Source organism: Saccopteryx leptura, chromosome 1, assembly GCF_036850995.1.
Source record: "Saccopteryx leptura isolate mSacLep1 chromosome 1, mSacLep1_pri_phased_curated, whole genome shotgun sequence".
Lineage (NCBI taxonomy): Eukaryota > Metazoa > Chordata > Mammalia > Chiroptera > Emballonuridae > Saccopteryx > Saccopteryx leptura.
The window spans coordinates 336,601,981-336,620,124 of NC_089503.1; the positions used below are offsets into that span (position 1 = coordinate 336,601,981).

At 34.3% G+C, this 18,144-nt stretch overlaps 1 protein-coding gene across 1 annotated transcript in view; it reads left to right on the forward strand.

The window, feature by feature from the left end:
• Nucleotides 1–18,144, forward strand: part of RNGTT (RNA guanylyltransferase and 5'-phosphatase) — a 270,093-nt gene that overhangs the window by 220,598 nt on the left and 31,351 nt on the right. Inside the window, exon 14 of the mRNA XM_066358895.1 lies at nucleotides 10,023–10,089. Coding sequence (XP_066214992.1) covers nucleotides 10,023–10,089 — 67 coding nt within the window. The remainder of the gene's footprint in view (nucleotides 1–10,022; nucleotides 10,090–18,144) is intronic.

The following is an 18,144-nucleotide window of genomic DNA, read 5'->3' on the forward strand; positions in this document are numbered from 1 at the left end:
TTAGACACTTAGGCAGTTCTGTATTTTTTTTTTTTTAAATAAATTTTTATTAATGGTAATGGGATGACATTAATAAATCAGGGTACATATATTCAAAGAAAACATGTCTAGGTTATTTTGTCATTAAATTATGTTGCATACCCCTCGCCCAAAGTCAGATTGTCCTTCGCCACCCTCTATCTAGTTCTCTGTGCCCCTCCCCCTCCCCCTAACTCTCCCCCTGTCCTCCCTCCCCCCACCCCTGGTAACCACCACACTCTTGTCCATGTCTCTTAGTCTCATTTTTATGTTCCACCAATGTATGGAATCATGTAGTTCTTGTTTTTTTCTGATTTACTTATTTCACTCCTTATAATGTTATCAAGATCCCACCATTTTGCTGTAAATGATCTGATGTCATCGTTTCTTATGGCTGAGTAGTATTCCATAGTGTATATGTGCCACATCTTCTTTATCCAGTCTTCTATTGAAGGGCTTTTTGGTTGTTTCCATGTCTTGGCCACTGTGAACAGTGCTGCAATGAGGCAGTTCTGTATTTTTGGTTAGTTCATGTGTCAGCCAGCATTTGGGAGAGTTCTATGAAGCTGAAATTCAGATTTGTTGTAATTCTTTTCAACATAGAATATAATAAGCATAGTCATTCTGGGGTCTCTGATTTTTAAAAAACATTTTTCTTTTTGATTGATCATAGCTGTTGTTGAAATAGCTGATAACATGTGACATGGTGCTATAATTTAGACTAAAAGAATTGAATTGGGAATTATATTCACTTAGCTTAAATTTTTGTTTCTATTCTCCAAAGCATCTTTTGTACTTCTTTTTCTGCAGAAACAGCTTCTTAACATAATGTTCCTACATTTTCCCAGGGGAAAAGGAAGATTTCACAGTCAAATTCTTGTTCTAAGTATACGAGTTGAACTTATACAACAAAGAAAGGGGGAGGGAATAGGATTCACAATTTCTCAATACAGGAAATGAAAATTTTATTCCATTTGACCTTTTAACAAATGTGCTTTATATGTACACCATGAGATCAATATCAAGGAGATGAAAATTTATGAAGAAGATGATACAGATGATTCTAGATGTTTAGATTTGAGGCTAATCTATTCTTCCCTCTCGTCTTTTGTAGGTAGAAGTAAGCTGTAGAATAATTCTTCGGATCATTAGGGAACAAACTAGGCAGAAAGCTAATATGTTTAATGATTTCCCTGTTAAAATCCAGTTTCCAGCTTATTCAACTTCATGTTTACACAGGCAATTCTTCAAATAGTTAATCAAGTATATATTTAGAATGGTCAGGATGGATCAATTTAGAATTATTTGTAGGCTCAGTTCACTATATGGCCTATGAACAGTTGTAACTTTCTTTTTTTAATATAGTTAACAGGATTTGGAGGATGAAGTTTGTACATTTTTACAGCTTTATTGAGGAGTGATTTCTAGAATTTAATATAAATGAAAGTTGTATTTATATTTTATGTTTTCAGAATTTTATATAAATGGCAGCATATAATGTCTTCCCACTATCCCCAGTGCTTCTTTCACTACCGAATTTATACATGTGTCAGTAGTCCATTTCTTTGTATTAATGGTTAATATGACAGATAGAGCAGAGTTTACTTATCCATTCTCCTGTTGATTGACATTTGGGATCTTTCCAGTTTGGGGCTATTAGGAATAAAGCTTCTATGACTGTTGGGTACAGGTCCTTTTCTGGACATATGCTTTCATTTCTTTAGGGTAGGGGTTTGCAGTTTTTTCTCTCTAAAGGACCAGATAGATGGTAAATATTTTAGGCTCTGTAGGCCTAGATTCTGTTGCATTGTGGTCTAAAACTCCAAGTAGTAAGCTGGGGCAGTAACAGGAATCATTTCATTTGTTTCCCTTCTCTCAGGTACCACTGACCTGTGCTACCTCTTGTCCAATTTCTGAAAACCATTATACCACCCCGCATACTTAGTTGTTCAGTGGGAGTAGGGCCTAATCTAGTCCTTGTTACTCTGTCTTAGCCCAGAGTGGAAAATTTATCTATACATTTTTAATATAATTATTTCTTTTTTCAATTTTAATGTCTTTGTTTAAAACCATTATGCTTAGATATGTGAGTATTGTATTTTCATATTGTATTTATGCCATAGAACAGGGGTCCCCAAACTTTTTACACAGGGGGCCAGTTCACTGTCCCTCAGACCGTTGGAGGGCCAGACTATAAAAAAAAACTATGAACAAATCCCTATGCACACTGCACATATCTTATTTTAAAGTAAAAAAACAAAACGGGAACAAATACAATATTTAAAATAAAGAACAAGTAAATTTAAATCAACAAACTGACCAGTATTTCAATGGGAACTATACTCCACTCACTGACCACCAATGAAAGAGGTGCCTCTTCTGGAAGTGCGGTGGGGGCCGGATAAATGGCCTCAGGGGGCCGCATGTGGCCCGTGGGCCGTAGTTTGGGGACCCCTGCCATAGAATATGTAAAAAGATGGGAATGAGTGACTTTTAAATTCCCTAGTAGCTTATCTTCTAAATCACCCACCTATTTATACAAGAATATTAAAATATTATTGTAGCAATTAATATTGTACCCTCTAAGTTAGAAGTCACTCTTGCTCTTCCTGAGTGCTTATGTGGGTTTTTTTATTAGTGCTTTTTATATTAAGACCTTTTATATTATGAAGTATAATATACATATAGAAAAGTTTATAAACATAAACATGCAGCTTAATAAAATATCATATAAGCAACACCCATTTACTCAGGCAAGAAAGAAATAGCATCTTAGATTCTTCCAGCATGCTCTTTCTCATTCATAAACTTCTTCCTCCCACCAAAGATAACTGCTCTTCAGACTTCTGTGGTTTTACTTTTTTGCTCTTCTTTATACTTGTATTACTTAGACTTGCATCTCTAAACAGTAGGATTTGATTTTGCATGTAAATGCAAACCTATGTTCTTTTATGTTTGGCTTCTTTTGCTCAGTGTTGTGAATTTGAAATTCAGCCATTATGTATGGAATTCATTCCTTTTTATTGCTGTCTATACAGAGTGGGACAAAAGTAGGTTTACAATTGTTTGGAAAATAATACAATAATTAATACACGAATAAGCTGTGTTTCACATACTCAAAACTGTAAACCTACTTTTGCCATACTCTTTATATATAAAACATAATATAATATGGTGTGTGAATGGATGGCAGTTCAGGGGTGATCTGCCACAATAGCCAAATGTACTTTTTGGTGTGTGTAAGACCATGCACACATATGTCTTGTTGGTTATATATATCTAAAACTGGAATTGCCAGGTCCTAGGTTATATGTATATTCAATTTAGAAGGTAATGCATTTTATAAATTTCTTTTTACTTGGTAGCTTCTTTCGGTATCTGAATAATATCTTTTTTAAATTAGTGTTTTTCCATAGTTTTATTGAGATACGATATTGTATTATTTTAAGGTGTGTAATAAAGATTTATGCAATTACCACAATAAGTTAATATCCATCACCTCATGTAGTTTTACAAATTTTCTTTCCTGTGATGAGGACATTTAGATATACAATACAATGTCATTAGCTATAGTCAGCATGCTGCACATTTCATCTATCTTACAACTTTGTAACTGGCTAGTTTCACTCAAACCCCCCCCCCCCCAACCTTTGACAACTACCAATCTGGTCCCTGTTTCTTTGAGTTTTTTTTTGTTTGTTTGTTTTTGTTTTCGTTTTTAGATTCCACATACAAATGAGATCATAAGTATTTTTCTTTTTCTATATGCCTTATTTTATTTAGCATAATGCTCTCAAGTCCCATCCATGTTGCTGCAAATGGCATGATTTCCTTCTTTTTATGGGTATTATAAATAATGCTGCAATGAACCTGGGGGTGCTGGTATCTTTTCCAGATGGTGATTTTGTTTCCTTTGGATTTGTATCCAGAAATGGAATTGTTGGATCATGGTAGTTTTGTTTTTAACTTTTTTTGAGGCACCCCATACTGTTTTGCCTAATGGGTACACTAATTTACATCTCCACCAATAGTGCACAAGGGTTCCTTTTTCCACATTCTTGCCAATACTTGTCTGTCTTTTAACAGGTATGCGGTGATGTTCATTGTGGTTTTGATTTGCATTTCCTTGGTGATTAGTGATGCTGAGTACCTTTTCATTTACCTTTTAACCATTTGTATGTTTTTTTAGTTCCTCTGCCCATTTTTTTTTTATTTTATTTTTTCATTTTTCTGAAGCTGGAAACGGGGAGGCAGTCAGACTCCCGCATGCGCCCGCCCTACCGGGATCCACCCGGCATGCCCACCAGGGGGCGTCGCTCTGTTGCGTCCAGAGCCATTCTAGCGCCTGAGGCAGAGGCCACACAGCCATCCCCAGCGCCCGGGCCATCTTTGCTCCAATGGAGCCTCGCTGCGGGAGGGGAAGAGAGAGACAAAGAGGAAGGAGAGGGAGAGGGGTGGAGAAGCAAATGGGCGCCTCTCCTGTGTGCCCTGGCCGGTAATCGAACCCAGGACTCTTGCACGCCAGACCGACGCTCTACCGCTGAGCCAATTTTTAATGTTTATTTGTTTACTTTTTGCTATGAAGTTCATTATATATTTTGGATATTAACTCCTTATCAGATATGAGTTGCAAATATTTTCTTCCATTCTGTAGTTCCCATTTCATTTTGTTGATTGTTTACTGTGCAGAAGATTTTTAGTTCTACTTGTTTTTTTGTTTTTCTTTTGCTGTCCTTGCGTTTAATGTCAAATTCAAAAAAGTCTTCACTAAAACCAATGTCAAGAAACTAATCCCTTAATGCTTTCTTCTAGGAGTTTTATGATTCTAGGTCTTATATTTCAGCCTTTAATCCATTTTGAGTTGATATTTTTGTGTATGATGTAAGATAAGGCATTCTATGAATATCAGTAGCTCAGCATTTCTTCTTAATACGCCTTTGTAAAATGAGTTCGCTTTCTCTTGTTTCCTTCAGCATCTTACTTATCACCTCCTAGTCTTACTTCTTTCTTTTACGTATTTCAGTCAATATATATTTCACTTAACCAAACATTATTTCATTTTGAGGTAGTTTATTTCTATTGGCACACAGATTATTTAAACATGTTATAAGTGATGGTGTTTTTTGGGATTTTTTTTTTTTTTTACAACAAAGGTTGTCTAGAGCATTTTTATTCTCTCTAGGGTTTAGAAAGCAAAACAAAATAGAATAGGCTATGAAGAGTTTCTAAGGATAATACTAAATTAACTCATTGGCTCATCCACATTTATCTGGGCCTAAGGGCACACGTTGCTTTTATTTATAATCTATTGGAAGTCTCAAAGAATGTAGGCCTTCTCAATAACATGCATTTTCTCAAATTCAAAAGGGCACTATATTAATGCCATATTAAGTCCATTTGTTTTGTGTCCCCCCCCCCCCCAGGTAGATATACTAGATATAATCAGCTCTTCAGAGAATGTACTGTTTAACTAAAAAGTGTGATTTTATGTAAGTCAGTATTTGAGATACTGTATGTTTTTTAAGGTACTTTTTTGCAGTTTAAAAATATGTGTTAGTGGATATTGAAATTATTTATATATAGAACAGTTAATTTTGTGTTATTTAGTTTATTCTTATTTTAAAAAGATCCCTTTTTAACTTTCAGTTTGAAATAATTATAGTCTTAATTTCCTTTTAAAGCAATATTTCTGTATCTGATATATCATCCGTTTATGGTGAATGACATTCTTTTAAATAACGTTTATTTGATTACCTGACAAATTTTATTTTTTCTTTAAATAAGAAGCGTTTCTAGAAATAACTTTGCATCTTCCTTTTCAGCATAAATACTTGATAATGTTTGTATTTGGGAAATTGAAACAAAATGAACGTCATCCTTGCCTGTCTTGACTTTTTCAAAAACTCTTAATAGATTTTTTTTTTTACCCCTCAACCGTGCCTTTTTGTTGCTTCTTGCCAAAAAACAGACTCTTTGGTAGCCACACTATAGAAGGATTTAGTTATAAGCAAATATACTCACAAAAATTAGACGATATTTCAGAATGAATATGAAACGATAAAATATCCCCTAATTTTTGTGAGCAGTATATTTTGTGAGTTGTTAGCATTTATATAAAGGTTATATTAATTTTTATGTAACTTAAGGGCAAAACAATTACCTGGTACTAAGTGAGTCAGGGTTTCCATTTTAACATACATGTTAAAATCATCTATTAGTGCTGAATTAATGCCTTACTCTGGAAATTTAAAATGTGATTGCTATATTATACACAAGAACCCTGTTATCGTAAAATGGTGCCTATTATTTCACAATAATTATGTATACAATTTGGCAAAAGTTTTAAAAGGTAAAAAATCTTAAGAAATGTCCCATTTTAAAAGTGTGAATTTGTGTTTCCAATGTATGCATTATTTTATGCATAGCAGGCCTTTAAATTATGATATATTTTAAACCCACTCAAATGGTAAAGGTCATATAATCTATGGTGAGGAATAATAGGAACATGAAAGAGAAAGAACAGTATTTTAAAAATGAAATATATATGGTATGTAATTAATATATTTACGAAATTTCTTGTTTAGGAAAAGGTAGTTATTAGATAGGCAAGTTAGAGGAGGGGGGACACACTAATTAGTATTTTGGCAAGCTTTCTGAAATGCGAATGCAGAGTAATTGGAGGCATATTGGTTTTTAAATGTCAGCCTGCTTTTATTCACTTCCTTTCTCTAGCATCTATTTGTATGAACAGTGACTTTTCTTCTAAAAAGGGTTTATTGAGGCTTTTGTGAACATTTGTTATATAGGAAATAGATTGCCACTTAAATTTAACTAACGTATTTATGATAGTAGCAATGATTTGTGAGAGATTTAAAATTTTGTTGATTAGATTAATTTATTTATCAATTGATGGCTAAGGAATTCTCCATTTCACAGTTGAGATTTGGGGACCTATGTTCTCAGAAGACTGAATAGCTACCTTATTTCATAAAATCTAAGGTGTGCTTTCTTGGTCTTACTAAACTGAGCCAGTGGGAGGTAATCACACAGCCACCCCACAACCATCACCTGGTGACAATGATTATAGAACACCATAAAGTGTCAGGGGCATTCTTATTTCAGAGAAGTTAAAATATGAATAAATGTGTATCTTGGAATTGTTGAAGTAGGGTTTTTGAAGTCTCTAACTTTAAAAAGAATAACTATGACTATCTTGTGTTCAGATTTTCTATGGTTAGACCAATATGGTTGGTGCACTAAGAATTTTCCATTTTATTGTATTGAGTTTGCAGTTACTTTTTTTAATTGAATTTTTCTGGGTGACACTGGTTAACATAATTATTTAGGTTTTAGGTGCCTAATTCTACAACACATCCCCATACTCTGTATTATGTGTCCCCCTACCCCATGTCACAATCTTCACTTTAGATACTACTCAGTATTCCATTCTCAGAATCATGTAATAGAATTAAACATTCATTTTAGAGATAAATTTTCACCTTCCATTAAAGGCTGTTAATTTTTACTGTCTAGAGTCTGAGGAGATGTATTTTGGCCTAGTTACTCTAGGTGGGGCTATAGACAATTTTTTTATATTCTTTATGTACAACAATTGTAAGATTCTTGTGTCCATTTACTCACAGTGTCCATTAGGAACAGGTTTATGATAATAGATGAAAGACACACAAGAATATTTAATTTGCTTTTTTCCTACCTTGTACTACTACATGTTTCATCAGCACAGTTCTAAATGATGGTATCTCTTCATTTGCAATGTTCTCATTAAGAATGAAGGACCTTTTTGAAGTAGAAATAGGAAAGAAGAGATGATGCAGAGAAGGTAACCATTATATTTTTTTTCACCCTCTATATGGTTTGATTTTGAAAAGTTTTAATTTATTAATTGATTTGAAAGAGAAAGGAAGGGAGAGAGGGAAACATCAATTTATTGTTCCACTTACTTACACCTTCATTTGTTGATTCTTGTATATGCCCTGACCACCAGGGAGTGGACCTGCAACTTTAGTGTATTGAGATGATGGTCTAACCAACTAAGTTGCTTGGCCAGGACCCTGATTTTTATTTTCATGTGTAATTATTGTTTTTATAAGAAATAAGTACATCTTATAAAAATGTGATTCCATATTGCTTATAAAATAAAGATATGGCATTTAACATTCTTCATGGTCCATTTTGAACTTCTTTGGGTTTTCTTCTCCACCTAAACTATCCATTACTCCATATTTGTCTCGAATCTTCTGCATTCTCAGGACTTTACTTAAATTTCTCCCTATGTCTTACCCACCCTTTAAAGCTAAGCCCAAATCTCACCTATTTAAACTTTTTCAGTTCTCTTCATAGCAAATACCTTTTACTTCACTACTTTGCAATGGTGAATACCTGTATAAATAGCACTTATAAGAGGCCACCTTTTAGTAGGGTAAATTATTTATGTGTCTGGTTTTCCTGGTAGGTTTTTGGGACCTAATTATTTAGGTTTGATTATCTCCTTTAAAGCAAAGTACAGACATACAGTGACTGTTCTTGACTTGACTCCTTATAGGTTTTAAAATATATACATACTTCATTTAATTCTCCCCCAGAGACACTATGTCAGTGATGGGCAATCTTTTGAGCTTGCTGTGTCAAAATTCGCCAAAAAACCAAGCATAACTCAGATGGTGTGTCACTTCGAGAAAAAAACCATAATTTCACGATATTTATAGTTTAAATAACAAAAATGTATAATTGTAATATATAACTGTATTTAATAAACCAAAAACTAATTATTTAACTTACCTGCTTAGTGACTTCTTTGTTCATCTGTCAGTCAGTTTCTTTTGTTGGTCTTGATATTATTTAACTTGTGTGGGGTGCCGTGAACTAAGATAAGTGAGGAGAAGGAGGAATTCCTTAATAACCTGCCTATTAGTGACTTTTTTGTTGCTGAATTTCATTGGCTAAATCTTCAATTGAAGGTTGGTATTTTGTACACTTCAAGCCCAAGGAAGCGCTACTAACTTCATCTGTCAATCTGTTTCTATTGTTGGTTTTGATATTATTTAACGCTGAGACTAAGGTCTCACAAAAGTGCATATAGGGAAAAATTGTGAGTAAAGCCATTGCTATATTTTTCAGGGTGCTAAAAGTGTCTGGTAATCGGTTCCAGGCACTCCAAATTTCCTGTTCGTAGTGGCACTCCTCTTGATTCTCCAAGCGGCACCTTTCCAGATTCTCAAGCTTTGACCTCAAGTCGACAAACACCCGAGCCCAGATGCTGTCTTGAAATTCTGCAAGTTGCATCTTATGTAAATTAAGATGGCTACTGCTATTTCTAATGGCCCTCGCCTCTCCCAGCCTTCCCCTCACTTATCTCAGTAATGATGGTCAGTTAGAAATACACGACACCCCAGAACAGTAGATTGGATGATGGTTGCTGTGGTTATATTGTTGCTGGTAATGGCAATCACAGGGCCCCCAGAGATGAGTCCCCCACGGCTTTCCACTGCTCCCTGCATTCCGCCGGCCAGAAGTGAGGTCAAAGATCCCCTAACGGCCTAACCGGAAGTCCCAGAACTAGATGCTCTGTGCTGGAGTTCTGTTGTTTTGGCCTACAGACCTCCGGCACAGAGTGTCTACACTACAGCAAATGTTTTATCCTCAGCTACTGCACCTGGCTGTGCAGGAGCAGAGGATGAAACGTCCTTCTCGGCATGCGGCCCCATACTTCTCTCTTCGCCATCACGGCACTATGTAGTAATTTTGCTTGAAGTTGGACTATTCTACATTTAAGTTTTCATTCTCAACATTTACCCACATTTTCTGAAGTATAAGAATTATTTTTTCTGCTGTTTATTAATCCATAGTGCAAAAGAGAAGAATTGCATAGATATTCATTTTTTCATTATCTGTTTTATTTTTCATCTTTATATAAGTGATGATTTTGCAACCTTACACTTTAGGCAGAGTATTTTTTAAATAATGCTTTATTTTTTTCTTTGTAGGTTGCTTCCTCAGAATGTTGGCCTTCTCTATGTTGGAGGTTATGAAAGACCCTTTGCACAAATCAAGGTATGATTGTTCATTTTCCAGTACACTTTTCCTATAGTTCACTTGTCCAGAACCTGCCATCACCTGCGAATAACCATCAACATACCAAAGATATTGTGAACTATGAATTTCATTTGCTTTTGCATACCTCTGCTGACGAAGTCAGTCAATTTTGTAAAGAATGATTTTAATATTTTTATCCATAGTAGAGGTGATATTGATGAAAGTACTTAAGTTCTTAGTTAAGAAGAAGAAAATTAGGAGCCACTGATTAATCTTTTAGATTACCCCGTTTGCCCTGAAGATTTTTTTACAACTTTATTGAGGTATAATCAACATACAATAAACTGTACACAAGTAAAGTATACATTTTAATAAATTTTGAATGCTTTATTACACTTTTCAAACCATCACCCCAAATGTTTCCCTGTACCCTTTTGAAATTGTACCCCCTCCCCCGCCTTTCCATTTTCCCTTCTAGTCCTTAGGTGACCACTGATCTGATTTATGCCACTGTAGATTAATGTGTATTGTCTAGAACAGGGGTGGGGAACCTATGGCTCGCAAGCCAGATGTGGCTCTTTTGATGGCTGCATCTGGCTCGCAGACTAATCTTTAATAAAAAAAATAGTAACATTAAAAATATAAAACATTCTCATGTATTACAATCTATTCATTTCCTACCACTCATGTTCATGGTTGTGGGTGGCTGGAGCCAATCACAGCTGTCCTCCAGGACAACACCAAATTTTTATTGGATAATGCTTAATGTACACGGCTCATTGTATGGCTCTCACAGAACTACATTTTAAAATATGTGGCATTGATGGCTCTCTCAGCCAAAAAGGTTCATGACCCTTGGTCTAGAATTTCATATAAGTGAAGTCATACAGTATTCTGTGCCCCACCCCTCTCAGCTTCTTTCACTAACCATAAGTATTTTGGAATTTATTCATGTTGTTCTACTTACCAATAGTCTATTTGGGTTTTTTTGTTTGTTTTTTATTGCTGAGTAGTATTTCATTATATGGTTATAGCACAGTTTCTTTATCCTTATACCTGTTGAATTTGATGAACACTTGCGTTGTTTCTACTTTTTGGCTATTTAAAATAAAACTGCTGTGAACATTTGTATACAAGTCTCTGGATGTATAGCCTCTTTTCTCTTGGGTAAATACCTAAGAGGGAAATGACTGGGTTAATGGCAGTTGTATGTTTAAGAACCTACAGCCTGCTTTCCCACCAGTAGGATGTGTGCGTGCTAGTTCCTCCACATTCTCATCAACATTTGGTATGGTCAGTCTTTCTAAGTTTAGCCATTCCTGTCAGTCTGCAGTGGTATTTCATTGTAGTTTTAACTTTTATTTCTGTAATCACTAATAATGTTGAGCATCTTCTCATGTGCTTGTTTGTCATCTTTACATTTCTAGTGAAGTGTGTGTTCAAATCTTGCATCTTAAACTGGGTATTTTGTTTTCGTACTGTTGAGTTTTTAGCAGTCTTTATATCTTTATAAGTCCTTTATCAGGTATATGATTTGTATATATTTACTCTCAGCTATTTCTTGTCTTTTTATTCTCTTAACAGGGTGATCAAAAAGCAGAAGTTCTTAATTTTAGTGAAATACAATTTATTAATTTTTCTTTCATGGCACATGCTTTTGGTGTTGATCTAAAAGTATTTGACCCGAAGTCACATAGATTTTCTCCTATGTATTCTTCTAGAATCTTTATAGTTTTAGGTTTTTAGTCACATAAGTTAATTTTTTTAATATGATTCAAATTTCAAGGCACAGAAGACTGCCCTCTCCCATTGCCTTTTTTTGGGTTACATGGATATCCAGTTATTGCAAAACCATTTGTAAAAAGAATACTTTTCTACCATTGAATTGCATTTGCATCTTTGTTGAAAATCAATTACCCATATACAAGTGTGAGTCTATTTCTGGATTTTTTATTCTGTTCCACTGACCTATTTGTCTGACCTTCCACAAATACCACATTATTTTTTTTAAAGCTTTTTAAAATAAATTTTTATATAGAGAGAAGAAGGGGGAGGAGAGAGATATCAACTTGTTGTTCTACTTATTTATGCATTCATTGGTTGATTTTTATAAGTGCCCTGACCCAGTGAAAATCAAATCTGCAACTTTAGCATATCGGGATGATGCTCTAACCAACTGAGCTACCTGGCCAGGGCTAATACCACACTACTTTGATTAATGTAGCTTTATAATAAGTTATGCAGTATAAATTCTTCAATTTTGTTATTTTTCAATGTTGTTTTGACTAATCTAGGTTTCTTTAATTTCCATGTGAGTTTTATAGTCATCCTGTCAATTTCAATAAAAATGCCTGCTAGGATTTTGATTTGGATCATGTTGAATCTATAAATCAATTTGAGGAGAAATGACATCTTAACAATGTAGAATCTTTGAATTCATGAAGACTACATATTTTTTTCCGTTTATTTAGATCCTTAATGTATCTCAGCAATATTTGATGTTTCAGTATATTGATCTTGCACATTTATTTTTCTTTTCCAAGTGAGAGGAGGAGAGATAGAGAGACAGAGTCCCTCATGTGCCCCAACCAGGATCCACCCGGCAACCCCCATCTGGGACCTTGCTTGCTACCGAGCTATTTTTAGTGCCTGAGGCAGAGACTCCATGGAGCCATCCTTAGTGCCCAGGGCTGATGTGCTTGAGCCAACTGAACTTGAGCCATGGCTGCAGGAGGGGAAGAGAGAGAGAGAGAGAGAAGGAGGAGGGGTAGAGAAGCAGCTGGTTGCTTCTCCTGTGTGCCCTGACTAGGAATCGAACTCTGGACATTCACATACTGGGTTGATGCTCTACTGCTGAGCCAGCTGACTAGGGTGGTCTTGCACATTTAAGAATAAATTTATAAGTATTTTGTATTTGTGGTCCTATTATAAAAGTATTTCAATTTTAATATTTGCATTTCTGGTCTATAAAGATGATTAAATTTTATGTTTACTTCAAATTCTATAGTTTTACTATACTCTATTAGTTCTAGTAGCTTTTTTGTAGATTTGATAGGATTTTCCATTTAAGTGATTATGTTATCTAATAAAGACAGTTTTTCTTCTCTTTTTCTGATTTGGATACCTTTTATTGCCTTTTTTTTTTTTTTTTTTTTTTGCTTTACTACACTGGCTAAAAGCTATAGTATAGAGTTGAATAGAAATGGTGTGAACAGACACCCTTGCCTTGTTCCTGATCTTCAAAAGCATTTAATCTTTCATCAAAAATTGTTTTTATTGACCTGACCTGTGGTGGCACAGTGGATAAAGCATTGACCTGGAACGCTGAGGTTTCTGGTTCGAAACCTTGGGCTTGCCCAGTCAAGGCACATACAGGAAGCAGCTACTATGAGTTGATGCTTCCTGCTTTCTCCCCCCATTTCTCTCTCTAAAAATCAATAAAAAAAAATCTAAAAAAATATATTGTTTTTATTATATTAGTCAAGGGTTGATTATAGATTCCATCTAGGCCTTCTTGTAAGAAATGGAATAATATTATGAATGTTCAAGATAGTTAATAAAAAAAGAGGTTTGAGATCATCCTTTTTCTTTGTTATAACTTTTTGTTAATGTTTTCTGACAGGTCTATAAAATTTGTTTTTTTGCTTAGTTTTCTGATTTTTCTTCACATTTATTTCTTGGCTCAAAGAACTACTTTTCTTCTATTCATTTGAGAGGTATGAATTTAAATTACTTTCCACTGCATACATGACATAATTTTTATGGTTTGAAAACCAAGAATTTTTCAGACTAGACTGAGTCTCAATAATGTATTCAGGATGCATAATACTGAGGAGATTTAGTCACATTATAGACATTTTTTAATGAAAAATTTTAGTTACTATGCATCAGCACCTCTTTAAATACCTCCTTAATTCAGCTTAAATTGAGACACTCTCAAAAGTCCATCATCAGGGTAAGTGGTGGACTCTTTTGAACTTTTCTGATTCCTTAATGACAGCATTCAGATACAGTATTTTTCTTCTATTTTTAATAAACCTGGAACATGATTGAAGTTTGCAGGCATCTCTTCATAAACTTTCCTCACTGTCCTATTCACCAAAGTCAGTGGATAGCCAGGGATCCTTGTTTAAGCAGGAACATTTTTAAAGCCCAGGTTTTTTTCTCTTCGTTGGTTTAGAAAAGCCTGTTTTACCTCATTGGAACTGAAGTAACTAAAAAGTGAGAGGTATATTTGATATATTTAGAGATTGGTCGAATTTTTTCGTGTGTGTGTGTTTTGCCAAAACAAAGTCTAAGTGTGTGTATGAGGGTAATTCCTCCATCACTCACCTGATGTGTTAACATAGCATTTTCTTTATCCAGGCCCTTCCTAGCAAGCCCAGTGACAGAGGTCATTCGCTTGTCAACCCTGTGTGCCTGGATAATCACTCAATAGTCAAATGGCCATCGTTTTAGGGCATCTTTTCCCTTTGATGTTGCTGTGGGAAAGGTTTCTCTCATACACTCTAAAAGGATTTCTTATTCTTATTAATTATTGATATTCTTTCATAATTCCTATGGTTCTTATGAAGAAGCTTTATAGATTCCTACCTAATTAGATACTGATAAGTTAATGGAAGAACAATAAAAAAGTCATAGTTTAAATGCTTTAGATTAGGATAGAAATTTAAGAATCATTTTTTCCTTGCTTTGTACCTTACTTCTTTAGACACGAAATATCAGTATTTATGTTCATTTTTCTCCTCATTAAACTAAACGTAATGATACTGTGTTTTGTGGCATAGACATCAGAAATAACCTTTAATACATGGAAACTGCTTTACTTTATTAAAGGAATATTCGTTTTGAAATTTAAAAAAGTAAATCAAGGTAGGAAATTGTTCACTGGAAAAATATTTCTCATGCATTAACACAGGAGTAAGTATGAGTGGCTTGGTGTTAAGAGGCCCTGTTTGTTAAAAAAACATGATACAATTGTATTTTTAAAAAGGAGCTCCATTTTATAAAGCTCAGAAAGAGAAAAAGAAAAACAAAAAGAATAATAGATATTTGGACAGATGTTAAATGAGTTTATAAATTAGCTATTTCATGGCAGGAGATCTCTGTACTGTTGGTATATAGCATGAGTCATTATAACCCCTCTGCAGACACACATACTCTTCCCTTATTGTCTGTCACTTAGTTTTCTATCCAAGCCCTGGGTAAACATGCAAATATGAACAAACACGGAACTTCATTCACTATAATTTGGGACTAGTTCATCTTCATGCTAGTTTCAAGTTTTATTATTTTTAGAGGAAGTTATTCCAACTTACTTTTTCTCTCTTAATATCGTCTATAAGTCATCAGGGAGATTCTTTTTTTTAAAGAAACTCAGCCTTTTTATATATAACTTTGACCCAGGGCAGTGACTCTATTCCCAGAGCATTGATCTCATTGAGACTCACATGAAATTACACACATGTGCCCTTTTACTTATAATTTCAGAGGGTTCATAGACTCACTGAAGTACATTTAAGGACCCCAAATTAAGAACTCTAAAAAGTAAATAAAATACATTTTCTATATTTTTACCATTAACTGTAAAGGTACTAAACATATAAATTTAAGTGTTTAGGGAAAATTTGTCATCTGAAAACTTGATTTTGAACATGCATGATTATTTTCTTGTTTTTTCCTAAAATAAATTAAATGAAACATTGGTCATTTAGTAAGTTGTAATACAGAGTAAGAAAGGAATCACCTTACATATACACAGGTGGCATTTTGTGCTGTAAATGAAGCAAATTTCATTTAAGACTAACTGCTTTATTGAGATGTTGATTCTAAATACACTGTTTTTTGACTTAGGCTTTTCTTAGAGATATGACTCATTATACCTTTATATGCTGTCTTTGAGATTAAAAAGGGAAGTTTTGATTAAAATAAAATTTTGCTTATTTCCTATTTGCATGCTTTCAAGCCGTGAGAAGTTTTTCAGAATTCCCTTATTTTGGAGGGGGGGTTTTCTGTATGTCTTTGAATATGCCTTTATATGAATTGTGTGTATATATATCTCCTATTATTCATAGTTTATTTTTGAAGATATTTTCAAGTTTAAGCAACAGTTTACATTTTATACCTGTTTTTCTGTGTTGTTTTTCTAGAGCGTTTTATAGTCTAGTAAAAATATTAATGCTATTCTCATAGGTTTCTAGTCCTGGAGGCTTCACTTAGCAGCCAAAATCCATGAAACCAAGAGGGATTGAAGCCTGTCAACATCACTTTTAATCAATTCAAGGGTTGTTATGGAAGTCTCAAGGCCACGGGGCTGTCCCTCCCCGCAGGGCTTGGTATTAGTTGCCTCTTCCAGTTTGACAGCCAAGGAAGAGTGTTAGGCTGAGGCTGAGTCAGACAGTTTCCACTTTGACAATGCAGAACAGTGAAGAAGTGTCTTCTGTATTTTAACAGCGAAGAAATGTCTTGTGAATTTCATGCAGCAGCTATATGTGAAAAGTAAGGAATGTAACCATTATTATGAGGCGGTTATTTTTTAATCAGCATGGTAGATTCTCCTTATCCACAGGGGATATGTTCCAGCACACTCAGTGGATGTCTAAAAACACAGATAATGTCAAACCCCTTATAAGCTATGTTTTTTCTATACATACATGCTTATGATAAAATTTAACTTATAAATTTGATACAGTTAGAGATTATAAACTAATATTAAAATAGAACAATTGTAACAGTATACTATAATGAAAGTTATGTGAATGTCATCTCTCTCAAACTATCTTACTATACTGTACTTACTCTTTTTCTTCTCAAGATGATGTGAGATGATAAAATGCCTACACGAGTAAGGAGTTACTTGAATATGAGCAATGATTATCTATCAATAACTGAGATGCTTACTAAGTGACTCGTGGGCAGGTACTGTACTTTGTACGGAGTGGTTTCACTTGATAAAGAGATGGTCACGTCCTGGCAGGACAGTGGAGGAAGTTGCAAGATTTCATCATGTTACTCAGAACAGTAGAAAACTTATGAATTGTTTATTTCTGGAATTTTCCATTTAATACTTTTGGTCAGGGGTTGACTGAGGGTAACAAGCCATGGAAAACAAAACTGTAGAGAAGAGAGACCACTATATGGCTAAGTTATTTTCTGCCTTGAGCTTGGTTCTGTCTCTGCTGAGAGATTGGGTGCCTTTAATTTCAGTCTTATTTGATAAGCTTACTGAGTTTGAACTTTTAAAAATCTCTTTACAGCCAAGGAAATATGATTGATGTTTGTATTCATATACATATGTAGTAGATATAAAGAAATAATTACCTCTTCTTTATTTTTGAAGTCATATTAGAAACCTCATCAAATAATCCCTCAGACTTTTTTTTCTATTAAAAAAGAGTAAAATATTTTTCTTTTAAGGTATATTGAGTGTAGAATGTTGTTTATTACTTAAAAATATTTTTGAGATGACTAATAACTTATTTAATTTTATTTTTTAGGGTAAATTGAAAGTTAAACTATTTGAGGTCTTGTGAAATACTGAAAAATTTTGGAAAATGATTTGGATTATTTACTGTCTTTTAGAAAACGTGGTTTGTTAGATCAACACTTTTTACTAAAAGAAATTATTTAACATCCATATTTTAAATCTCTAAAATATAGAAAGTATTTTATCAGATGAATATGCAGTCTCTAAAACTTAGTATTCTAGTTTAATGACTTACATACTGTTTACCGCGACCTGTAGGAGTGTAAGAAATGTCTTTCTGTTGAGATCCAGTACACATGCATATATTTATACACACAAAACATAAACTGGAGTTTCAGAATGTGTGATGCAATAGCTGTATTTTCCATTCTGTTCTGTTTATTTTTCAGTTCATTTGGTTTTTAAATGCTAGTCTCAACCCACTAAATTAAATTCTCTCTTGGAAAATGGGTCATGACTCACAGATCGGCAGACACTGCCGCAGGATAGGACTTGTCCAGCTAACGCTGCCATATGCTTCTGGCAGAAGAAGGCCACATTTATGCAGTGCACACGATAGCGGAAATTCTCCTGTCCCTGAGTCAATG